At 37.5% G+C, this 24,274-nt stretch overlaps 4 protein-coding genes, 1 long non-coding RNA gene and 1 pseudogene across 5 annotated transcripts; 3 read left to right on the top strand and 3 right to left on the bottom strand.

Annotated features, from left to right (window-relative positions):
- Positions 1–422: 422 nt before the first annotated feature.
- On the top strand, positions 423–4,719 carry LOC126793524 (nuclear/nucleolar GTPase 2). Its single transcript, XM_050520072.1, has 11 exons — positions 423–732; positions 816–949; positions 1,049–1,178; positions 1,353–1,510; positions 1,938–2,039; positions 2,125–2,229; positions 2,473–2,601; positions 2,831–2,971; positions 3,454–3,554; positions 3,879–3,936; positions 4,135–4,719. Exons 1-11 carry the CDS (start codon positions 501–503, stop codon positions 4,534–4,536), a joined length of 1,692 nt encoding a protein of 563 aa, XP_050376029.1. The 5' UTR covers positions 423–500; the 3' UTR covers positions 4,537–4,719.
- A 966-nt stretch (positions 4,720–5,685) lies between these two features.
- Positions 5,686–7,073, bottom strand: LOC126795705 (NAC domain-containing protein 14-like). Its single transcript, XM_050522480.1, has 3 exons — positions 6,098–7,073; positions 5,792–5,865; positions 5,686–5,703 (listed from the first exon to the last, which is right to left on the bottom strand). Exons 1-3 carry the CDS (start codon positions 7,071–7,073, stop codon positions 5,686–5,688), a joined length of 1,068 nt encoding a protein of 355 aa, XP_050378437.1.
- Positions 7,074–7,766: 693 nt separating this feature from the next.
- LOC126793541 (uncharacterized) lies at positions 7,767–10,385 on the top strand. Its single transcript, XR_007672075.1, has 4 exons — positions 7,767–7,852; positions 8,338–8,463; positions 9,105–9,241; positions 9,325–10,385. It is a non-coding gene; the product is annotated as an uncharacterized LOC126793541 (long non-coding RNA).
- Positions 10,386–12,352: 1,967 nt separating this feature from the next.
- Positions 12,353–13,159, bottom strand: LOC126795704 (sucrose transport protein SUC2-like; annotated as a pseudogene).
- A 375-nt stretch (positions 13,160–13,534) lies between these two features.
- On the top strand, positions 13,535–14,957 carry LOC126795703 (RHOMBOID-like protein 10, chloroplastic). The gene is made up of 6 exons (XM_050522479.1): positions 13,535–13,586; positions 13,843–13,970; positions 14,083–14,276; positions 14,380–14,434; positions 14,537–14,617; positions 14,696–14,957. The coding sequence occupies exons 1-6, from the start codon at positions 13,535–13,537 to the stop codon at positions 14,708–14,710; spliced, it is 525 nt and encodes a 174-aa protein (XP_050378436.1). The 3' UTR covers positions 14,711–14,957.
- Positions 14,958–18,296: 3,339 nt separating this feature from the next.
- On the bottom strand, positions 18,297–23,144 carry LOC126793529 (uncharacterized). The gene is made up of 5 exons (XM_050520079.1): positions 22,781–23,144; positions 21,595–21,704; positions 21,132–21,503; positions 19,553–20,144; positions 18,297–18,876 (listed from the first exon to the last, which is right to left on the bottom strand). The coding sequence occupies exons 1-5, from the start codon at positions 23,025–23,027 to the stop codon at positions 18,794–18,796; spliced, it is 1,404 nt and encodes a 467-aa protein (XP_050376036.1). The 5' UTR covers positions 23,028–23,144; the 3' UTR covers positions 18,297–18,793.
- Between the last annotated feature and the right edge of the window lie 1,130 nt (positions 23,145–24,274).

Here is a 24,274-nt window from a genome sequence, read left to right as displayed (position 1 = left end):
AGGAAATTTTCGATTTGTTTTACTGTTATTATTGATAGCCATTTGCCTAAATTTTAATTGACAATCTAAATGTAAATAGACTAAAATTATAAACTTAATTAAGAGTGACTCCATATTTGTAAACTCATTCCACATCGGAATAAAAATTTCAAAATTTTGGTCACAAAAGTATCAAATATATATATTCTGGTTAGCAATATCTATTTTTACAATGGATTCTTGTGTCTCGTAATCAGATAAGCTACAGAATTTTATGTATCATTGAAATAGTAATAATAATAATAATTATTATTATAATAAAAAGAAAATGACAGTTTACGGGTCGGTTGAGGATTAAGGCGCTAAACCCGACCCACGAACCCGATACCCATTTCCTTTTGTCGACTATTAAAGCTCGCATCTCCCAACACTAGAAGGTCCTCTTTGAAACCCTATACTTGGGGTTTACCACACCACCACTCTTCGCCGCCGTACAAGTTCGCCTCCGGCCGCCGTCAAAGATGACGAAGAAGACGGAGAGAAAAGTCAACGTCTCCGGCAAGCCGAAGCATTCTCTGGACGCGAACCGTACAGATGGGAAGAACAAATCGCAGCGTAGCGCGGCCACCGTGCGCCGCCTCAATATGTACAACGTCCGCCCCAAGCGCGCCCGCAATGGAAAGTTCATCAGCAACGAATTCCAGTCCAGGGAGTTGCCCGACACTAAAATCCAACCCGATCGCCGCTGGTTCGGTACGTATAAATACGCTGCCGTATACTGCATTTTCATACGTACGTACGTATGGTGACTTTGAGCTGTGATTTGAAATTTGCAGGGAATACTAGGGTGGTGGGGCAGAAAGAGCTTGAAGTGTACCGGGAAGAGCTGGCGAATCGCTTGTCGAATAGGTACAATGTCATTTTAAAGGAGAAGACACTGCCAATGTCTCTTCTTAATGACCATAAGAAGGTACTTAGTTTTTTAGTCTCAAATGATGTTGGAAGTTTGATGTGTTTGCCATGTTTCACAAATTGTGTACTAAGTTTACGTGTTATGATGTTTATGTAGCAAGCTAGGGTTCATTTGCTTGAGAGAGAGCCGTTTTCGGATGCATTTGGACCAAAGACAAAGAGGAAGCGTCCGAAACTGTTGGCGGCTAATTACGAGTCCCTAGCTAAGAAAGCCGATGGTTCTCATGGTAACCATTTCTTGTCTTTGTTTTTTTTTTTTTTGTCTTTTTAATTTGGTTGAGTTGTATTGTTAGTTGTTCTGATTTACGTCTACAGGAGCTGCATATAAACCTTTTTAAGCGAGCATGCCCACTTTTTAATATGAAATGGTTCTTGGCCTAATATCATTTGCTATTCTGTAGATGAGTTTGAACAGAAGCACGATGATGTTGCTGCAGAAGGGGGCGAAGCGGATGGATTTAGGGACCTGGTTCGCCATACCATGTTTGAGAAGGGACAAAGTAAACGTATTTGGGGCGAGCTCTACAAAGTGGTAGACTCCTCAGATGTTGTTGTCCAGGTCAGTGTTTCTCACGTACTTTTATCCATCTAAAAAGGTTTTTTTTTATCAATCTGCTCATACCTTTGCAAGTTTGCATACAGTTCTTTTATACAACACGGTGCCTTCTATTTGGTTGTTCATATTGATGCACATAGTAACATGGTGAACCAGGATATTTTTTTTAAAGTAGTCATGTTTTGTAGTGTTAAGACCAGGTTGAAGATTTGCAATCTATTTCTAGCATCTTTTTTCTTCCACCTGGAAGAGTTGCTTTCTGGATTGTTGATAATTATGAAATGTAATTTGATAAAGTTACTTGCACTTGCTATTTAACTTGTGGCATACTCTTATAAATCAGGCAATTGAAATATATTATCCGTCATCACCTGTTTTTCATTTTCTTTTAGTTTTAAGTTTTAACCTTTGCCTACCTTTCTTGTTACAGGTTTTGGATGCAAGGGATCCACAAGGTACAAGATGTTACCACTTAGAGAAGCACTTGAAAGAGCATTGCAAGCATAAACATTTGATTCTTTTATTGAATAAGGTTGATTCCATTTCTCACGTTTGAATTCCTGAATGATAGTGTGCTTATGCTGGCTAATAATATATCCAATATTGATATTCTCCAGTGTGATTTGGTTCCTGCTTGGGCAACAAAAGGTTGGCTGAAAGTATTGTCAGCTGAGTTTCCAACTCTTGCATTTCATGCTAGCATCAACAAGTCATTTGGCAAGGTAACTTCCCTATGGATTGATTAACGGTAATGTGGGTAAATGAAGAGTGTGTCAAGGAAGAACATCTCCTTGGGAAATCTGCAACTCATATCTTCTAAATCTATTTTCTCCCAATCAGTACCTTAAAAAAAACCTACTTTCTAATAGGAGGAAACATGATGCTAAATCACCTAAACCCCTCTAATCTGGCTCGATTAGTTTATCCGTTAGTTCAATTTGTATTGATTTTGCTTTTGCATTTAGGGTTCTCTTCTGTCAGTGTTGAGGCAATTTTCCCGATTAAAAAGTGACAAGCAAGCAATTTCTGTGGGATTTGTTGGGTATCCCAATGTTGGAAAGTCATCTGTCATCAATACACTGCGAACAAAAAATGTAAGATTCCTGAACTCTCTTTGTGCTTCTAGTTGCACTGTCTATGTTTAAATTTTGCTCTTGTGCTAGTGTTGGTAAGCTTTAGGCTGTACCCTCATACAATATAGTGCATTAGATTGAATGGGTATACCGCGTAGGAGTTGACTGTCCTCAGAAATTATGGTGTATGGAACTTTACTTTGCAAGTTCAAGGATCTAGCTGACATTACATTTGTTCCCTTGTCTGCAGGTTTGCAAGGTTGCTCCTATTCCAGGGGAAACTAAAGTGTGGCAATATATTACTCTCACAAAGAGGATCTTCTTGATTGACTGCCCTGGAGTTGTCTATCAAACTAACGACTCTGAAACAGATATTGTACTGAAGGGCGTGGTATGTCTTTGCGCTGCTTTTTCATTTTGGAAATTTTATATTGTGATATTGTAATTGCTTGGCAGAATGATAGTACAGAACAATCAAACATCTACTGTTAGGGTGAGTGTCCTAGTTGAATCTAGGATGATGCCTTGTTGCAAATGGTTCGTTCTAAGTTTATCGTCTTTGAGATGCTAATTGAAGAAGTTGAAGTAATACTTGTACAGTTTCATCTTATAGCTATACCTGCAGTCCCTGAAGTAGTGTAGTGTTCTTGTTCAATGAAATTTTATGGTGCTGTAGATATCTCAACTTTTTTTTTTTCCTGCCTGAAGTCCGACATCAAATGATCTAGTATATAGATGTGTATATATGACATCAATATATTCTTCTACTTCTACATCCAAGCATTGTGAGGTTATGGGTGTGTTGCATTTGGAGCATGAACCTTTGAACGTGATATACTTCAGCTTGCTTTATAAATGCAAATTCTTTTCCAGGTCCGTGTCACAAACTTGCAGGATGCATCAGAACACATAGGAGAAGTTTTGAAACGAGTGAAGAAAGAACACTTGCAAAGAGCATATAAGATAAGGGACTGGTATGATGCTTTTTCTGTCTGATTTTTTGTCTGATGAATTTGATGTTTGTATTGTATTGTGGTGTTAAAAAGAATGTTTATTTGTCTACACTGGTTTCTCACTCTCTTCAATTGAGTTAACGGTCACAGTAATTCAGAGTATAAATTTTTGTTTTTTTGTTAACAACCTAAAACTTGGCTTTAAATTTGGGAAAAATAACTAAATTCTATGTCTGGCAACTGAAATGTACCTGATGAGCAGTATTGTCTTTATTTTCCCTTCCTGGAGTCTTTATTTATGTATTAACTTGTCATAACCTGGAGTCTTTATTTATTTATTTTCAGGGAGGATGATAATGACTTTCTAGTTCAGCTATGCAAATCATCCGGAAAGCTTTTGAAGGTCACTAACGACTTTACGATGGCTATTGCTATTCATATAGTTATATTATTTTTTACTTCATACTGATGCAAGACTTTCTAAACTCAATCAGTCAAATGCTTGAGTGATTTCTTTTTTCTTTATTGGCTTTGTCCTCAATTCTTGTTATTTCCATTGTCTACATGATTTTCCTAATATTTTTATATGTACATATCTTAGGGTGGTGAACCTGACCTGATGACAGCGGCAAAAATGATCCTCCATGATTGGCAGAGGGGTAAGATACCATTTTTTGTGCCGCCTCCACAAAGAGAATTACCATCAGAGGAGCCTGCTGCTAATGAAGTAGAGAACGATACACTAATAGACAATAATCAAGCATCAGCATTTAGAGCCATCGCAAATGTTATTTCGTCCCAGCAGAAAATGAGTGTCCCAGTGCAAAGGGATCTTTATAATGAGAATGAGTTAAAGGGATCCAAGATGGAGGACCTTGGTGAACATGATGTTGATGCCAAGACATCTGAGAAGTCCGCGGATTCAGATAGCGGGACATCTGAGAGGTCCGAGGATGTGGAGTCCGAGCAGTCGTCTGATGCAGAAGATGAGACCTCTCAGTAACTGTTGGTATTCTAAAAGAACCATATCGTCCATAGTTTCTTTTTGTAGTCCATAACGTTGTGTTTGTATTTGTTTTTCCAACTAATGAGTCCTTAGTCATGTTAAGAGTATTATTACATATTATACCGCAACCGGGGCATGCCTTTTGTAATACTATCTCAATGCTCTATTAAGTTTTATTCATTCCAAATTTGAAAAATAAATCAGCTGAAGCCCCAACATGGACCTACTCCAATGAAATTATGTACTCAAACAATTCAGTCTTTATGCTTCTGTTATACTCTTTTGGGACTTGCAACGACTCTTATATGCTTGGGCGTTTATAAACGACATGGATGGATGGGTGGTTTAAAGAAGGTTCTTACTCGGTCTCCTATTTTGTTTGCACTAGGTGGTTTCTTATAAATTTTCATGGTAGTGGTCTCTTTCTTGTGGTTTAGATTAGACCTTTGATAGTAGCTCCAATTCGAAGAGAAATCGGCCTCTGATTCTAATGAATACCTCAATAGGAGTAACGAGCTAATCATACCATTAATAAAATACAAAATTGCCAATAGATACAATTTTGAGCTCATAATTACCAATAGCAAGCTTTCTTTTCAAAATTACCACCAGCAAGTTTCATCCATTTTGATTGACAGAATCTGTTAACAATTAAATTACATACCCTTTCATTTTCGTACCACATTACTGAGGTTCAGTGACATTACACATTTTTGGGATTCTGAGAATCAGTGGCATTATACATTTCTGAGGTTCAGTGGCATTATACATTTCTGAGACTCAGTAGCATTACGATAAATGCAAATATATGAGTACTTACTAACAAGTAGTGTTCCGAGGGTCAGTATAATTGAGAAACGGTGTTAAGACTTAAGAGTGTAAAAGATCTAATCAAGAAATCTAACCCTTAATGGTCATTAACACTACAATACTTATAAGGATCAGTATCATTAACGCAAAGTTAAACAGCACTATTTTTTTTTTCAAACAATCAGAATCGCACCAAAACAAAATAGTACAAACACAACAAATCTCCCACAAGCCTGATACCATTAATTAACAAGGAAAATGACTGAAATAGACTGTCATTTACATATATGTAAGTCGTCCGTTTTTACATACTAGAACTACTTGAACACAAAGCAACTAAAGCAGTCCTGCGTCCTGCAAACAACACCACCAATTTAGTAACTAAAATTTCACAAAAACTGAACATCAGATAGAGAGAACATTAGGGAGATGGCGTCCATACCTTAGTCGAGCCCCTTAAATCGTGGCAATCCTCGTCGGATTCGATTGCGGCTTTCAATTCAGGAACCATCCAACCTGATTGCAAAACCCAAACAGATAGCATCAAAATTAATTCAAATTTAAATTCGTTGACTGAAGACAGAAACTAATTTCATTACTTAGTATCATATACATTTATAAAACTTCTAACTAGCTACTGAATCACTAATCAAGCTAGTATAACTACCACTTACAAAGAGTACCAACTAAATGGTTAACATTACTAGTCACTAAACATATTCTAAGAGATCATCAATAGTCCAATCACCCACTTCCATGCTACTGAGCATCTCATCATTCGGTAACGGTATGTCCATGAAAGATTCAATCCAGTCTGTGGCATTAGTCAATTTCGGTCCAGATGCTTCTATGAGTGGTGTCATGACCCCATTTCCTTCTCCCATTTGGGTAAGTGCATTGGTCTCTATATCATTGCATTGCTGGTCCAAATTTTCTTTGCTAACTTGAGATTCAACTACGAGTTGCACATTAGCAACACATGGCTCCGCTGTTGAGGTGCTCAATGGTGGTTGTTCATACCAATGCTGAACATCAGTCCACTCAAACGATGGTGCTGCAGCGGCAGCCACATTATCATGGGAGGAAGGTTTAAGGCATCGCCTCTTGTCGTCGACCGCCAGTGCAGGATCGCTCAAATGGCTACCTCCATCATCTTGCTCAGCACAGGCCTCCTCAACCACCTCTTCTACTTGAATCCTCTTCCTCTTGAGTCCATCATGGTTCCTAAGTAGACAAAGGACATAGTCTGCTTGTTTGTTGGGCAAGAGTTGGGACTTGTCAAGTTCGTACTCATACATGGTCCAGCTACCATGACGGACAGAGGAGTTCTTGGGGTAGGTGTAGGTATAGGTTTTCTTGAAACCAAGGAGGGTGGATGTTGGGGACAGGTTTTGATCCAGAAGATAAATGTGCTGGGCTCTTATTTGGCCTTTCCAAGAACCAGCCCAAACTTTGCGACATGAACGTGAGGCAGTGGCCCTCATCTTCTTCTTTTGGGTGAAGAAGTACATGTCTCTTCTTTTCCGGAGATCATAAGTGTGTTTGGATTGGAACATTTCCCAAATCTGCCATGGTTCTTTATCCCCATAAAGATCAAAGTCACAAATAAGGGAGTCATTGCCGGGCACCTCCTGCCCGTTGACCTTGGGCTTAAGGTAGCACAGCAGCAACTCCTCCTCCATGGGGTCGAATCTCTGGCCAGGGAGAATCATACAACCCTCCATGAATGCAAAGCAAGATTCTTCCTTGTAAGGCTTTCTGTTTTTCTTCTTTCTTTTTGTTTTTTTATATGCTGTGATCTTTGTTTGGTGAATAGTTGTCAACAGAAGTTGAATAGAGTAATGTTATTGAATCACCAGATGGAGAAACACAAAGATCACAATCTATAAATCAATGAAAAGCCTTGAATGTAATATATATATATATATATTATTGAAACTCCAAATCCAAACAACAACAAACAGATATGAGTATATCAATCAAAGAGCAATTACAAATGAAAAGAAAGAAAGAAATTAAGATCAAAATATGAAATTGATGAAACTCCAAATCAGCGGCTTGTCCGGCAATTTGATCCTCCCGATTGATCGATGAATGGCATCTGAAATCGCAAGGTAACAGAGAAAGAGAGAATGAGAGCAGAGAGAGAATTTGGAGATTGTTTCTGAATTTCTGGGTTAAACAGCGAATGAGAGCAGAGAGAGAATAGAGAGAACTGAGAGCGAAGTGAGAGAAATGAATCGATCTGTGATTAATTTATAAGATTTCAAATTTGGGAAATGACCGTTGGCGGTGTCAGCGTAGAAATGACGTCATGTATTTGTATCCGCGTAGAGTATAAAGGGACGCGTCTCCCCTAAATTCACCTGCGTTTGGTTTTTAAGTTGCAGTCATGGTCACTTTTGGGGTGGGTGACTGGGTGGGTAGGTTATTTTCAAAGTAATCCGTCTCAGAGAGCTCCTCTCCATTTTGATCCAACTCGGCTATCCGGTTTGGATTGGAAGTAAGCTAATCTCCAATCTCCATTTTTATTCTGCAACTGCTTTGTATATTTTAGATGATCATACTAGACACTCTGTGTTATCATTCCAAAGGATTTGGGTTCTGGTTTTCGAAATGCGTTGAATATGCATGGATTCAGAACATACTACTTTGTTCCAGAGCATGACATGACATACAGAAATTGCTTTATAACTCTTGCATCAGGAATGGAGTTTAGGTGACAGTTCAGTTTGTGATTGTGGTTTCATTCATATCATCCATATGTGGTCTCTGGAGAGGGCATCATGTCTGTTTCTAGACAGCTTATAAAATGCTACCTAATGTCAAATTATGCTTTAAATACTGACATGTCTAGTATGCAAGTGAAAATTGGTGCTCTTCTGCATTTGCCTCTGATTATTGTTCTTTGCATCCATTTCAGCTATCAAATTTCCATCAGGTGATTATTGTAGTTTTTCTGATGTTTTCCTTATGTTATGTGTTCAGCAATGGTCTCAGATCATGGTATGGTTCAGTTGTCGGCTGAAGATGGATCTTCATGGTATGGTTATCATGACGAAGTGAATGAAGCATCTGATATGAGCAAGGAATGGCAGAGGAGACATGATTAATGTATGTATTACTCAAAGATAGCCTAACGTTGTTCTTTGCTAGCCTCACATAGTAATAATTGTTAAGAATATAGGTTATATTGAATCGGTATTTGAGTTTTATAGGAATATATAAAGCAATAGTTGTAGTGTTACATTTTTTTAACAAAGAATATACACATTATAGTCTTAGAGTGATCTGAGTTTGCTCTCTTTTGATTCTTCTATTTCTTCTGCAATTAAATTGAATAAACCATGATTTTTTCAGCAATATATAAGACCCTTATACAATCCATCATGCCTGTAGTTGTTACTATTACTATAAGAAAGAACCGGGTCAATTCCATAACCTGTATGACTATCCCTGCATTACAACTTTGATAATCAATCGGAAAAAGGGAATTTAATTAGGTTCCCCAATATTACATTTTAAGGTTGTAAATGAGTTGGACTTGAACAGTTTATCTGTTAGCTGATCATAACCACAGAATTGACAGAAGGAGCTGATCTATATTGTTTAATGCACATACCACGTGATGGAATTCTCTGGAATAAATTCGTGATGATAATGCTTTCATTCAATATGCTAGCTAATGAGAAAAACAATTCCACAGACATTTATGTTCTTTGATCATTTCTTGATCTGAATTATTCCTTGTTTAGATATAACTCCATGGGTCATCGTATTGGTCATGTTCAAAAGCCAAGTATAATCAGCTGTTCGATTTCAGGAAGAACAGGAGAGGGCCCTGAAAGCAGGAGCTCTGAAGAAAGCAAAGAGAAGTGCTGAGAAGTCTAAGGTCAGAGGCATTTTCTCTCTTAGGTGTCTTGATATTTAACTACTTTACTATCTCTCACTCTCTAATGCACTCATTTTCTGCAGAAGGGGCCTCAGAGACAAAGGTAGCTAAACAACCTGATTTGAAGGCATTAACCAAGGAAACTGTACCCGTTACCACTGTCTCCTCTATAAGCTTCAGATGCCAGTGTTTTTATTACATGTCTAATAAGGCACTTTGAAGATAATCTATTCTCATGGGCAATTTTAAGCAATCAGTGTCAATGGTTGTGATAAAACTCTTCATTGAGCATTTGCTATCTACTTTGTACATCATTGTTGATTCTCTTGGGAGCTAGTGATACTGTTCAGTTAATAAGGATTAAGGAGTCGTTGTAGTTGCTCTGGGTACATCTAAATGTTTAACTTCAATTTGGACACCTTTCTCACAAGTCCCCTTCTAGCTTTAACTTTATTTACTGGGGCAGTGCTCTGATTCCAGTGTAATATGGCCTTCAAGCTTATCTTTGATGGTCATCTTGTTCATTTATCCTACCTTTTATAGATCTAATTTATATATGATGGTTTCAGTAGTCATGTTTACATTCGTCTGATGTACTCTGCACTGATGATTTTGGCAGAAGCAAGGTGGAAAAGACGTTTGTTTCGTTCTAAAAGATTTGTAAGCATTCCAGGTTTGTGGCTCTCACTTCTTTAACATTCCCTGTGTTTACATTGACTGAAAGACATTCTGGTGCTGGTTTGATTTGCTTATGAGATTGTAGAATTTCAATTTTACACGCAGTTTGTACCTAATCTGAACACTTTTTATCTATGGGCGCTGAAGTTGCTCCGGATTACAGGTACTGATGTGGGCATCAGTTCTATTCTCACACTGAAATGGTTGTCGTTGGTTTCAAGCCACTGGGTGAACGGGATTGATTATATGGGCCAGTCCTACAAAGTGGTAATGCATATATCTACCTCTTTCAGCCAGAATGCTCAAGCACAAACAGTTATTGATGAAGCTTAATTGATATCTATTTGAGGGGCTGTTTTTACCGAGTATATATCGATTATTTTCTTATGTTTTTCTAGTTTGGTAGTCTAAACCAACAGGTGTTGATTGTTGTTTTCTGGGCTCTTTTGGTGGTCTTGATTAATTTCATTTACTTCATTACTTATTCAGTTATTCTTCTCTCAAAAAGGGTTATATGATGAAAGGAATTATTGCTGATGCTATTGGTTTGTTGAGGAAGATAGTGCAGATAAATGTGTTGCCAAATTGACTCTAAATGGATGTGGCATTGCGTTCCTTTTTTCAGACGTTCATCCTAGCTATTTTTAATTGAAAATAGTTAAGAAAGTGCTGATATTATTGAGCCAGATTTCTGAGTGTGAACATCATTGTGATAATTTTGTATATGTTGGTCATGGAGTAAGGTGTGATCTTTGAACTTTCACACTACTTGGAGTGAAAATTTCTTATCGTCACGAACTCCTCTGCTCTTGGAGCAGCGACGAGGAACACAAGCGAAGTCATGGCACATTCTCGTCTATGCACTCTGCACTCTTTTCTATTTTTTAGATTGTAATAGTATATATCCTTGGTTTTGTATATACTCAGATACACACCAGGGTGGTGTGGTTTAGCATAATGTCATTGGATGTCTGCATTGCAGTTTCAAGTGTTCAGTTTTGGCACTTGAAGCATTTATCCAAAAGGAGCTGATCTGAGTTTTGCTACTTATATTATCTATCGAGACGAAATACTGACACAATGATTACTTGTAATGCAAACTACACACAATTGTTCAATTGGTAATGATTGTTTCTTTACACCTTAATAGTTCTACATGTTATAATCAAATCGTAAGAGAATTAATACTTTTTCAGGCAAGAGTGTTGGTTATTTGTGAAGCTGGGTTTACATTGCTTAATTTGTCAACTGAATCATGTTGATTGTGTAAACTGTCAAAAGTGGAGAAAAAAATCTGACTGTATAGTGAATTGGTAGGAAATGAACGTTGTTCCTATACTTTACGTACAACTTCCCATTAGCAAACTTGAGCATATAGTGGTATCATGTTTTATTAAAATTACAGACCAAATGAAACTGGCTGAAGGACACAAATAAAAAGAAAGCTAAAATCACAGAATATCTGTATAAACAGATTTACCATATTGAATGTTCAAGCCATGCATGACGTAGATATGTAACAAAAACAAAAGGCCTATCTACAGAAATTGATGGTTCAATCTTGTTTTCTTCAAAGATGTCATTATCTTTGTTGTTGAATGTTGACCCTCATTTTGTTTAAGTTGCAGCTCTTCTGTTATGGGATGATACAAGTTATGAGGTTTCCAGTTTGCTTTGAGTTGTTTACTGGATTTAAAATAAAAGAAGCTTGATTAAGTTTCATAGCTAACCTGTTTAATTACTAGATTGGTACTGTTTGTTTTTAAAAAAAAGTGTCTACATATTTTGGAGTGTAATTAAACTCTTAATCCTGTTTACAAGATAGAGTGGGGGAGAACCTGATTTTAGATTGTTGAGGAATTAGATCTGAGATTACAAGCACAAAAATGGCTGTAAGCTCTTCAATTCTTGCTTCTGCTGCTACAGAAACTTCAACCTAACCTCCGATGTGTGTTTATGAATGTGGTCAGTTCGTTGGTATTAAAGGGTATTCCTAACTTGGATTCTCACTGGGATTTAATTAGTACACGATAAAATTAGGTAGCTATTTCAGTATATTATGGACTTTCGACTGAAAGAATATATGTTCCAATGTCGAGCCCAGTTTCCTCTCTCTCTTTCTCTCTCTCTCTCTCACCACTTTTGCTTCATTTCTTCTTTCAGGTTAGTTCTCTCTCCTCTCTTGTGATCCTCTTTTTGTTTGTGGAATAACTATCCGTTTCATTCCAATATAAATACATCGACAATTTATGAATACATTGCATACTTCAATTAAATAGAAAACTAAGCTTGATCCAACTCTTGGCTCATATGAAATTTGTCTCTAATAAATACATGTAAAAACCAGTACATCCAAATTTTCAGAACAAACTGAAAAACTAATTCCTAATACAAAGTTAAAAACTAATTAATTGGGAGTTTGGGACTAGGTCTTTAGACAATAGTTAAAACGTTTTCAGTTGGACTATCATCAGGTTTAGGAGACGGTAGAAGAGTCACGGCCAGGATTCCACTTATTACTCCAGCTCCTAAAACAAACGCCGGTAGGTTACCACCTCCAAAAGCAGCATCCAAAGGTCCGCTTAGTAGAGATACAAACATTTGTGGTACGGCAATTGCAATATTCAAGACTCCCAACGAAAGCCCTTGTCCTCCGCCAGAGTTGCTGCAAAAGATGGAGGCCATGGTAAAGGGAACGCTGTAGGTCACCGCCTGAGGTATTCCCAACACAGCAAATATAAGCAATGCACCGGCCTTGATACCGGTAAGGGGGTGGCAACAATTTATTCACATAAGCATGTCGATGCTTCTCAGCCAACTCAGTGACCAGTACGGTCATGAGTAGACATATTGCTTGCAGAAAGTTTACCACTTCCCAAAGTTGATTAGCACCTTCCTTGCTAACCTAGTAGACGATACCAAGAGACATGACTCCCAACACAACAGAGTTGAGCATGAGCCCTAGCCTAATGAACCAGCCCTAACTCCCATGCCATACAGGTTTCCTTTCCCGACTGTGCCTCCGTACACCTCCTTTCCCATCCAATCTGTGTCGAATAGTAAGAAGCCGAACCATGCAATCCAGTTCAAGCAGGTGACCAGAAGCAATATCCACATCGGCTTCTTCAATTGTTTACAAGCACCGGTAATTTCTTTTAGAAAAACTCCTCCCTCTCCCTCTCCTTTCTCTTCAATACATTGATCATCCTTAGTGTCCTCGCGTACGTACACCATAGCCATATCATAATCTTTGGACTTGAAATAAATTGTAGCCGTTTCCAGGGCATCATTGCTATTGAGAAGGCTAATGCACAAGCTCTTAAACTACCCTTGTCAGCTTTTGGATGGCTCACTAGCTTTGAAATGGTAGACTGGATGCTCGTCACCTTGATTCTGGCTAGGCCAAGTGCGATGTCGGCTAGTCCTACAAGGTCTCCACCCTTGCTTTTTGGGTTGGCCTCGAGGGTTGAGACACAAAAGGTGTAGTTCAAGCTTTTTTGAGTCTCTGAGGCTTTCTTGCAAGTTTGTCGATGAGATCATCGGCAATTGTGTTGTGACAGAGTACGAGAAATGTGATGAAGAATAGAGACTTCATTGTGAGAACAAGAGATTATAATGGAATGTAGATCAAAGTTTGAGAAGTGTTGTGTGAAACTTAACACAAAGGGTAGGTATCTATATATACACATAACTTATCGTTATGGTATTTTCCATACAAGGAAGAAAATTATCCCCTTATATATAGCTTGGAAAAAGTCAAAAAAAAAAAAAACGCCCACTAACTCCTAACAGTGAATCATAACACGCTACTTGCGTTCTCTCAGTTTTACACTTATTTTTACTTTTACTCACCCCCAAGCCTTTACCGCTCACTCTACAATGGTTCCAGAGGTTGATTGATAATTTGAGTTGAAGGGTATAAGTGAGCTCCAATCCCCTTGGTTCTCGCTACCCAACTGGGGTCCAAGGCCCCTTCATCTCCTCGCCTCTGCTACTTCGGAGCCTCGCTCATCACTCCCGCTTTCATTCTCTTCTGCGCTCCTACTTTCAGGTTCTTCTATAATTGGACCCTTTTGATTTCATGTAATTGGGTTTCATTCACAATGCTTTGATTGCTGCAACTAACATCCATCCATCTATCTCTTGTCTGTTGCAAAACCCAGAAACAACTTGGTCATATCAGTCCCTTGCATAAGTTGAAGGCCTTGTCAACTCATCCTTCGGTTTGCTTTAGTTTCTTTGATGGAAGAGACAACAGCAATGATGTCTCAAATGAAGACGTGCCCAACTCTAACATGTTTTCTAGCTTATTCACTGGAAGAGAGTGGACTAATGTTCTGCTTGCTCTTAACATCATGTGAGTATCAATCACTCTACAATTCACTTATAAAACACAGATTAAGGAACGGCATGTTGTTTATATAGATCATATTGTACTGTTTGATGTATGATGGGAACAGAGTTTATATTGCACAAGTTGGAACACAAAACGACTTGATCCTATGGGGTGCCAAGGTAAGACTTGCAATTCAGAATATGTGCACATATTCTTTCATTACAGAAGATGATAGTATGGGTTTTTTTTTTTTTCTTTTCTAAGTCTTGTTATATACGCAGATAAATAGGCTGATCGATGAAGGGCAGTTGTGGACGCTGGTCACAAGTTCGTTTTTGCATGCAAATGTTGGTCACCTCCTGGTATGCTTCCAAATCTTAGGCTTTCTGTTTATAAAGTCTGCATTTCAATCTGATATGTTTGTTTGTGTACATATTCAGGTGAATTGCTATTAATTGAACAGTGTAGGCCCTACCACGGAGATGTCCAGCATAATATTGCCTTCAATAAATTAGGACTAGCTGTGGTGTTGGACAAGGGATAAGCTGTGGGAATGCTACTGTGAGCCTTCGATTCTGCAAAATGGATGGTAGGGTGGTGTGAATCACTTCTAGAGTTATGAAAGGAAATTCTGGCATCACAAGAGCTTTCAGTGTTAGAAATTCTTAAACTACATAGTATATGTGTCGCTACTAGGTTTCCATATAGAAGATGAAAAGAAGTGAACCTATAATATAAGTGTGTCGCAACTATTATCTGTAAATTGCATCACCCATGTATTGCATGTGTGAATTTCAAACCTACAAAATGTTGCTCAAAACTTTGACCAGCATGGTTTGAAGCTAGATCTTGCATCTGTTTTGCATCCTTGTTCCTTTAGCCTAGAAGATTAACGATTACGCATGTAGCTTTAAATATGTTGTAAAATATAAAAGTGATACTGACAGTGTGACTCACAAGTCTTAACATTCTCAATAAAAGTTGAATATGCTAACATTTTCGCTGAATGGCCTCATATTGGTGATGAGTACTTCAAGTGTACTTTATAGTTATTAGCACAACAGAGGATACCTCTGCATTGTTCGCCAAAATCCTTATCTTTGTTTTGGGCGACATGTGAATTTTCAGTTGGGAGGCTTGCTTGGTGGAGCTGCCACATCATGGCTTCTAGGACCTGCCTGGAAGTACGAATTTTCACCAACTGAGAGACAAAGGATTTATACTGACAATGCTCCTATTTTCCACCTCTTCAACAGAAAAACTAGATCCTATGCATTTTCCAGGTACTACGTAGCTCAAAGAATTGTACTTCTACGTTCTCAGTTAAAGTAACCGTGCTATATGGAATTGTGAGGAACTAGTTGGCCATATTAGACATAATTTCCAATTTTGATCCTCTTGAAGCCATATATGCTTTAAGTCAGATGTTAATTGATCCATTCTAGATCATCTTCTGGTATCATGTTATTACTTCTCTTATCATCCAACTTTGGTCTACATTATCAACTTCTCTTATTACAATTTTACAATGATTTGAGCTTTTAAAATTGAGATTTACACGAACGGTTCACGTTGAACAGTTTTAATTCATTCATTGATTTAATCTAATTTCAATACCGTAACGATGTCCGAATTAGATGAAATTTTGTAGAGATGATCTTGAATAGCATACCTAAATATTAAATCACTTATGGTGAAAAAATTTGACCGAAAAGTGTGTCAAAATTGGAACTTCACTCTGAAACTTCAGAGTGAACCTTCACTCTGGATAGGGACTGTATATATATATATATATATATATATATATATATACACAGAGCTTTTCAGGTAAGGAGGTCTTTATCTTAGCTTAAGGTACGGATTTTCATTTTTGACCAACTTTTCGATCGAGTTTTCACATCTGCACCGTCTAATATCTAGGTTATAACGTATAGATCATCTCCACAAAATTTCAGCCGATTTCATGATTGTTAAGGTATCGAACTAATCAAAACCAATGGACGTATTGAATTTGCCGAACCTGAACCGTTCATATTTTGAGTAGAAAATCGAAGTTATGAGTACCTTAACGGTTATGGAATCGGCTGAAATTTTGTGGAGATGATCTATACGTTATAGCCTAGATATTAGACGGTGGAGATGTGAAAACTCGATCGAACAGTTGGTCAAAAATGAAAATCCATACCTTAAGCTAAGATAAGGACCTCCTTACCTGAAAAGCCTTGTATATATATACATGTATATATATACATATATATATATACGGAGCTTTTCAGGTAAGGAGGTCCGTACCTTAAGCTAAGGTACGGATTTTCATTTTTTATCAACTTTTCGATCGAGTTTTCACATCTCCACCGTCTAATATCTAAGTTATAATGTATAGATCATCTCCACAAAATTTTAGCCGATTTCATGATCGTTAAGGTTTCAAACTAATCAAAACCAATGGACGTATTGAATTTGCCGAACCTGAACCGTTCATATTTTGAGTAAAAAATCGAAGTTATGCGACCGAAAAATTAGTCAAAAATGAAAATTCATATCTTAAGTTAAGATAAGAGCCTCCTTACCTGAAAAACCCCGTATATATATATAAGATTGTTGTATAGAGTGAAACAATGACTATCATGGTAGGAACGATGATGGCTTTGCCGGTAACACAATGACGACCATTATGTGGGAAGCTAAGTTGGCCAACACTGTCGGTGGTGTTTTCCATACTCTTTCTTTCCCTATTGCTACTTCAGACCATCATGTACCACCAATACGTTCAAGCGGGATGATAATCACCCTTTGACTTTTGAAATGATAGAGCCTGAATGCTACTAGTTTACCACTATATAAGCTTTATATGTTGAGTTTTTTTCACCAACAGTCCCTCAATTCTGGTGTACCTACCAATGTGATACCTCAACTCTTAATCGTACCAATGTGATACTCAGACTCTAGTATTCCTATCATTGAAGTACTTCCGTCAGTTTTTTTCAACTTCTCCGTCATCTTGGTGACGTGGCAAGTACGTGAGGCCCACAAAGAGGGTTAAAAGACAAAATTAACCCCATCTGAGAGGAGCAATGTTTTTCCCGCTCTTTACCTTGAGAAAGACACCCAACAATTCCAATTTTGGCGCCAATTTTCCCTCCCTACACCTTAATTTGTGTCTCTTATCTAAACTAAAGAACTACCGCCAACTAGTCGACCACAATCTGATAAAACCTAGATCAATCTCATTTTCTATTTTTACCCTAGCACTTGTTAAACTAACAGAATAAATATAGAAATTTATATGGAACATCTCATTTCCACAATCTCATAAGAATATAGAAACGCATAACTTAACGAAATTCAAATACATGTTTAAGTACCATTAGTTTTTACAAGCAAAAATCATGGCAGATCAACATAAAAGGTGGCAACTAATGGTACTTAAACATGTATTTGAATTTCGTTAAGTTATGCGTTTCTATATTCTTATGAGATTGTGGAAATGAGATGTTCCATATAAATTTCTATATTTATTATGTTAGTTTAACAAGTGCTAGGGTACAAATAGAAAGTGAGATTGATTTAGGTTTTATCAGATTGTGGCCGACTGGTTGGCAGTAGTTCTTTAGTTTAGATAAGAGACACAAATTAAGGAGTAGAGAGGGAAAATTGGCGTCAAAATTGAAATTGTTGGGTGTCTTTCTCAAGGTAAAGGGCGGGAAAAACATTGCTCCTCTCAGATGGGGTTAATTTTGTCTTTTAACCCTCTTTGTGGGCCTCACGTACTTGCCACGTCACCAAGATGACGGAGAAGTTGAAAAAAAACTGACGGAAGTACTTCAATGATAACAATACTAGAGTCTGGGTATCACATTGGTACGATTAAGAGTTGAGGTATCACATTAGTAGGTATACCAGAGTTGAGGAACTGTTGGTGAAAAAAACTCTTATATGTTTATGTAAGAATCGATTGATACTGAGAAAAGCTAAACGATCATTCTTGCTTGCACCAGAGTTAAAGAAACAGAAAAACGTTAGTAAATTAGATAGCTCGGTTTTATCACTTTATGATGACATTTTTCATATAAAGGTGTATCTATCTAGCACTTTTCAAAAGTATATATGATATCCTGTACACATTGGTGCAGCAATTTTACTTGGCCTGGCATTGCAGATGCTCTAAAAGAGCCTGTCTAATTTACAATTGATTTAATGTAAGGAACGGTTCCTTTAGAAAAATCTGCAAGAAAGGCATGCTTCAACTGGTCACAGACTCACACTATCTTTAAGAGGTTTCCCTTTGGAAAGAACATCCTGCATCTGTGAGATCAGAAAATGTACAAGCAAAATGCGAGGCCTGCCACCTTTTGGCTTTGACCTGCACTCATCTTTTGAAACACTTGTGTCTTGCTTACCAAACATGTCCTGTCAATCTTTTGCATTGGCACACTGCCATCCTCGCCAAACAAAACTGGGCATGGTAGATCATTATGCTATGGTTTTATGTATGCTTGCTACATTTCTTGTTGTATCATGGAAATGAACTATCCACTTCACCAACAAAAGAGATGAAAGATCAGGAGTCCACAGCATCCCAATAGTTGGATTTCCTTATAGAAAGGTCCTACTGCTAAAGCTGCAAAATTAGAAAATCAGGTAATTAACAAAAACACTTGAAATAAACTTTTATTCAAAAAAAATATCATAGACTTGTAGAGAATGCTAATAGTTAGATTAGATTTTATAATCAGCTAAAGACAAAAATAACAAGTGACCGTGAAAAACTTGGTCACTGGTTCTGTCTTTTGTACTTTTTTTTATCACAAAATTTTGTTGTCTTAGTTGCAGACCTCATGCCCACTTCTGCACCTCACTCCATAACATACACAACTTATACAAACATCCTCAATCACATTTGATTGTATAAGGATCTGGTCAATTACAAAATTCTACAAATAAAAAACTTTTTATATAACCTGTATTGGTAGAGCCGGGCCATCTCTACTATATCAAGACCATAGTATCAAAGTTGTATAGCCACTGATAGCACTTCATTAAAGCAGAGACCTAATTGACTAAAATAGGATGATTTTAATTGCTAAAAAATTTTATCAATAAGGGATGCTACTATGTAATGTAATGAAAAAGGGACGGTCATAATTTCTCATCAACCTGAATCTAGCAAGTCTATCTATAGGTAGTTAGGTAAAATGTAAGGAAAAGCCACCAAAAAAAGAAGAAGATAATAGTGTGTCAAGCTATTTATTATTCCATGTAAGACAAAAGAAGAAATATCATTAATTGCAACTTACATGATGGGCTTGGGGCGGGGGATGGAGACCTCAAGCCTCTTGCACTTCTCTTGAAGCCTGGATTAGCATAGAACATTACAGGCGCAGGTGATACATGTGGGGCCACTTGAGATGAGGGACTCAAAGAAGGTGAATAAGGAGAGGTGCTAGGTGCATAAGTAGGGGGGGCATTAGGGTTAGAATGAGGAGTTGGCGAGGAGTTTGGAGGAACTTCAGGACCATGGTATAAACATGGCCGAGGAGGATGTCCAGTTTTGGAGGGTGAAGGTGCCGGAGAATAAACTGTTGGAGCAGGATTTGGAGAGATTGATGGTCCTGCATAATCACTAAGTTCTGGTGATGGAGCTGGAGAAGGAATTGGAGTGGCAGAAAGCGTACCCTTCAGAAAGGAGGATAATCTGATACTTTTGACCTTACCAAAGACAGTGTTATCAAGACCGAGATTTCTTGCAGGAGAACCTGTAATTGTCTGGGCCAACTGTTTCAATCTCTGTGGCAGAAGTCCCCCAAAAGCAGACATAAGCGAAGCTTGAACTTCAACTGGGGAGTCTGTAGTTGAACCCAAAGAGTTTGTTACTTGCAAAAACACATCCTGCATAAAGATAAGAAAATAACTTTCAGTTGAGTGCAAAATAGTTGGGGCAATAATGCTACTATAATATTTGATAATTTGGGTCATTAATAACTATTAAAGAACCAAGTATACTATATCTAGCACTTAAAGTGGCCATCTATTGTATACGCTAAAGACTATGCGTTACTATACACATAACTGGAAACAATGCACACATAAATTGATACATGGGGCATGGAACTGGCTATCTGTCATAAGGATCTTGATACAAATGATGGGTCATCGGGACATCATGTCATAATACTGATGCAGTATACTTACTACCTAGACACCAGGATCTCAGACACCATGACCAAAAAACTAAAGTTTGAGACATTCCAGTACTTGCAAAACTCAAGGATCGATACTGGATTCACTCCGATGCTTCACATAAAATGCTTTCATTCAATATTACACTTGCAGGGAAAACTATATAATTTAAGATAACATCTTTTCTTCCTCAAACTATGACTTGTCCTCGGACTTGCACGGGGTTGTATCTAAAAAGATAAAACCAGTTAAACTAGCATACAAGACCCAACTAAAGAAACAAAAAATTGAACTTAGAAACCTTTTTTCTTCTTTTTTTTTTTTTTGAGAACTTAGTAACCTGATCACAACAATTATGAAGAATGTAAAACTTCTTGACAAGTAACGTAAACTGAAACACAAAGTACACTTCTCTAAGAATTCCTCCCATTAATTCTCCATAAATCCAATCAAATAATAAATAGAAATGGATAGAGGCACTCTCTTTTTCCTACCCATTGATCCTAAATGGTTTGACAATAAGCTCACCAAATATAAGAATCTTAAATATATATAAGAAATGACTGTGTGCATCTAAATAGCTTAATTTTTTTGTACACTGGTAAGCCCAATGAAAAAAAAAAATTAACCCATCAGAACCCATATCCTGCTGTGTAGAGAGAAATGATGAAATGGATGATAAAATAGGTGTCATACCTCGGAAGGCCTTAGATGCAACCCAAATCTCAATTGCTCCTTCAGTTCACCAAAATTATCAACTATTTCAGTTATTGAATTATTGAGAGTGAAGTTAAACAGAATCTGCGGTATCTGCCAGATTGAAGCAGCTTGCCCAGGAATCACAGTAACTCCCCCAGGACATTTCAGAATTTCAAACATATATGGTTGCCCGAACATTGATTCCGTCAATGTAAGATTAGATCGCTTAAGGAACAGCTCAACCAAAGATGATCTCAACACACTTACGGACACTGGAGCTATCGGAACATTCACAGGATCAGAAAGAACACCAAACACCACATCAGTCCAGTTAGATGCACCATATTGATGCATGGACAAAATAGCCACCTGTTGACAATAGGCAGGATTTAGTTTGTTTGTGCACTTTGTTGGACTGAAAAATGGTACGGTATATGATGGAAGAAGCTTGAAATAGTACCTTTGTATCTGGAACACCTATTTCCCCATTTATATCGTATTCCAATAGTCCAATGTGTGGAACAAGCTCCCGAACTGGCTTTTCCAGTCTGAAGTATGCCTGAACTGTGGCTGAAATAGATACAGGTAAAACTAAGCATCTTCTATTTACTTGGTCAAAGCAAGAAATAGCATACATCTGAGCAAAAAAAATACTACTGCATATAACTATTTTCAAAAACCAATCACCAATTACTCTTTTGACCTTGTACAAAAATCATTGGTAATCATCTCTTTGAAGCTGGGGAATGTATACTATGGTAGGTGCAAACGCGTTAATTAGATAAGGCTATATTAGTTCGGCAGTAATTATCTCCAACAAAACTAACAAATTGGTCCAGTCTTACCATATTTGCAGTTTTGATGAATAGTAATGACTATGATAATAACAACATACTTTGAATCTAGTCATGTGAGAAGGTGTCATCAAAAGCTTAGAGAACTTTGGCAGGTATAATACAATGCCTTTGCATCTCAAGACAGACGACTGAGGGGTTTGTAGCTGCCATACTTACAGGTTGAGAGACTTAACAGATTGCCTTAGACTAACTATATTTTAAAACCGTTATGTGTGGCTTTAATATATTGAGGTGTCAATACATTCTATGATGGATTGGCTTACGCACATGTTAGTACATCAGAATCTGAGAATGCTTATAAGGCTGTTGAGATCTATTGGTTCTCAGCAGTTGCCAAATTCCTGGCTAATGCTGTTGGGGTGGGAGGACACGACGCCTAATTCGCGACGGGCACTCGTTAATCTGACAGCAAAGTAAAATCCCAAGTTTCCCAGGTTTTAATTTGCAAAGCAAACAGGTGACTACAAATGAATAAGCTGCATACAAATCCCCTCGAAACGCCAGCAATGCTTAAACAAGGAAAAATCCTATATACAGCCGGATTAGTCCAACAATGCAAGACCAGAGTTATAGAATACGGTCAACAACATACATCATTATAAATTTATAATTAGGTAAACCACCAGCGAACCAACACCAAGAAAAAGATCCCCAACCCACCAAATTTAACCCTAATCTAAAACCACAAACCCATTTGCTCAAGTCATCCAAATCTCATTATTGTGCTGAAAAATAAAATGAACCCAAAAACGCAACAAAAAAAAAAGAGAGACGAACAATTGGACCTACCAGCAAGCTTAATCTCCTGTTTGGCATCGAACCCGAATTTGACCGAATGGCGAGGAAGGATCCAGAAGATCCCAGAAAGGAAAACCGACAACCCGAGAATCAAAACAAAGACGCACCGGAAATTCAACTCCTGGGCGATTCTGTTGAAGAATCTGGAACATTCCGGACAGATGAACCCACAAGCGTTGTGTGTCTCGTGACTCTGCTGTTGGTGCTGCTGGTGCAGGCTTTTCTCACCTTTCCCCATTTGCAGAGCATCTGGGACTGTCTCTGTCTACAGAGAGAGAGAGAGAGAGAGAGAGAGAGAGAGAGTTAGGTCTCGTATCTCACTCAAAGCAGAGAAGAAGAAGAAGGAAGAAGGTGAATGGAAGATGTCAGAGACAAGTGTTCATGGTGGGTATGAAGAAGAAGAAGAAGAAGAAGAAGAAGAAGAAGAAAGAATAGAGCTTTTATTTTCTGATTGGCTTTTTTATTTTTTTTCTCTCAGACTCACTCTACCTTCTCATTCTCCAAGTCTCACCCACACACGCTTTGAGTCCACTTACCAAAAAAAACTTTTCATTCTTTTCTGTAATTTGGAATTTTTATGGCTTTGTAGGCTACCCAACGTTGAGGAGAAGCAAAGGGTGAAAGAGAGAGGGTGAGACTTGTCACTTGAGAGAGAGAGAGAGATCAGAGCACAAAGGTTATTAGGAGACTATTTCAAATGTTATGAACTTAAGAAATTGGAAGCACTATTCTATCTCTAATATAAAATTAGAAATCAAATTCCAAAGTAAGAATATAAAGCATATCCATCCCTAGTGGTTTCTCTTTTCTTAATCAAACAATCTTCAGCTGTTTTGGGGTATGGTCAATAGTAACATTGATTCAGATTTGTATCCATTATTTTTTATGCAGAGATTATAATGTTAATGACGGGTATATGAGGCCATGTTTTTAGTAAACAAATTTAGTGACTATCATTCACTTGTTCACCTTGTATTCATCATTCTAAATGCATTTCATGTGTTTTTTCTCAACTAATATTTAAATAATAATTAAGTAATTTGACACATAACATGAGTTTAGAAGAGTTGGCACAAGATTGGCAAATAGAAGGTAGTCGGAAAATTTGTTTCCCTATTTTTGTCATGCTGTGTGTTTTGCTGTGATACAGAGTGTGCTAGATTTTGGCTCCTTCACTTAGATTCTAGCTATATTTTTGCAAAAAAGGTGTAAAGAACTGATATGTACCACAACCGAACATAAGGGGATCTCCATCAATCTACTCATTCAAATTTTGGGTCACCCAAACCCATTTTGGGCACCTTGATTGTTTATCTCCAACAAGAGTAACCCAAACCCACACTCAAGTTTAAATTTTAATCAATTTATATTTTATATCATTTATAATTTAGCAGTTTCTTGTATTTATACATCATATAAAATATATAGGTTATTTAATTAAAAAGCAACAAAAAAATATTTTCTGAAAATAGTAAAATATTAATT

This window comes from Argentina anserina, chromosome 5 (assembly GCF_933775445.1).
Source record: "Argentina anserina chromosome 5, drPotAnse1.1, whole genome shotgun sequence".
Taxonomy (NCBI): Eukaryota; Viridiplantae; Streptophyta; class Magnoliopsida; order Rosales; family Rosaceae; genus Argentina; species Argentina anserina.
Note: the sequence above shows the minus strand (reverse complement) of the source record. Positions and strands in the feature narration are given on the sequence as shown.

Coding starts and splice junctions, on each gene's coding strand:
- LOC126793524 (XM_050520072.1), top strand. CDS start 501: ATGACGAAGAAGACGGAGAGAAAAGTCAACGTCTCCGGCAAGCCGAAG. Junction 1,179..1,352: donor GAAAGCCGATGGTTCTCATG/GTAACCATTTCT, acceptor GCTATTCTGTAG/ATGAGTTTGAACAGAAGCAC. Junction 2,040..2,124: donor TGATTCTTTTATTGAATAAG/GTTGATTCCATT, acceptor GATATTCTCCAG/TGTGATTTGGTTCCTGCTTG.
- LOC126793529 (XM_050520079.1), bottom strand. CDS start 23,027: ATGGGGAAAGGTGAGAAAAGCCTGCACCAGCAGCACCAACAGCAGAGT. Junction 20,145..21,131: donor TGCATCTAAGGCCTTCCGAG/GTATGACACCTA, acceptor ATCTTTATGCAG/GATGTGTTTTTGCAAGTAAC. Junction 18,877..19,552: donor CCCCGCCCCAAGCCCATCAT/GTAAGTTGCAAT, acceptor CTAATTTTGCAG/CTTTAGCAGTAGGACCTTTC.
- LOC126795703 (XM_050522479.1), top strand. CDS start 13,535: ATGGAATGTAGATCAAAGTTTGAGAAGTGTTGTGTGAAACTTAACACA. Junction 13,587..13,842: donor TGTGAAACTTAACACAAAGG/GTAGGTATCTAT, acceptor GAAGGGTATAAG/TGAGCTCCAATCCCCTTGGT. Junction 14,435..14,536: donor TGATCCTATGGGGTGCCAAG/GTAAGACTTGCA, acceptor TTATATACGCAG/ATAAATAGGCTGATCGATGA.
- LOC126795705 (XM_050522480.1), bottom strand. CDS start 7,073: ATGGAGGGTTGTATGATTCTCCCTGGCCAGAGATTCGACCCCATGGAG. Junction 5,866..6,097: donor GCTCAGTAGCATGGAAGTGG/GTGATTGGACTA, acceptor TTTTGCAATCAG/GTTGGATGGTTCCTGAATTG.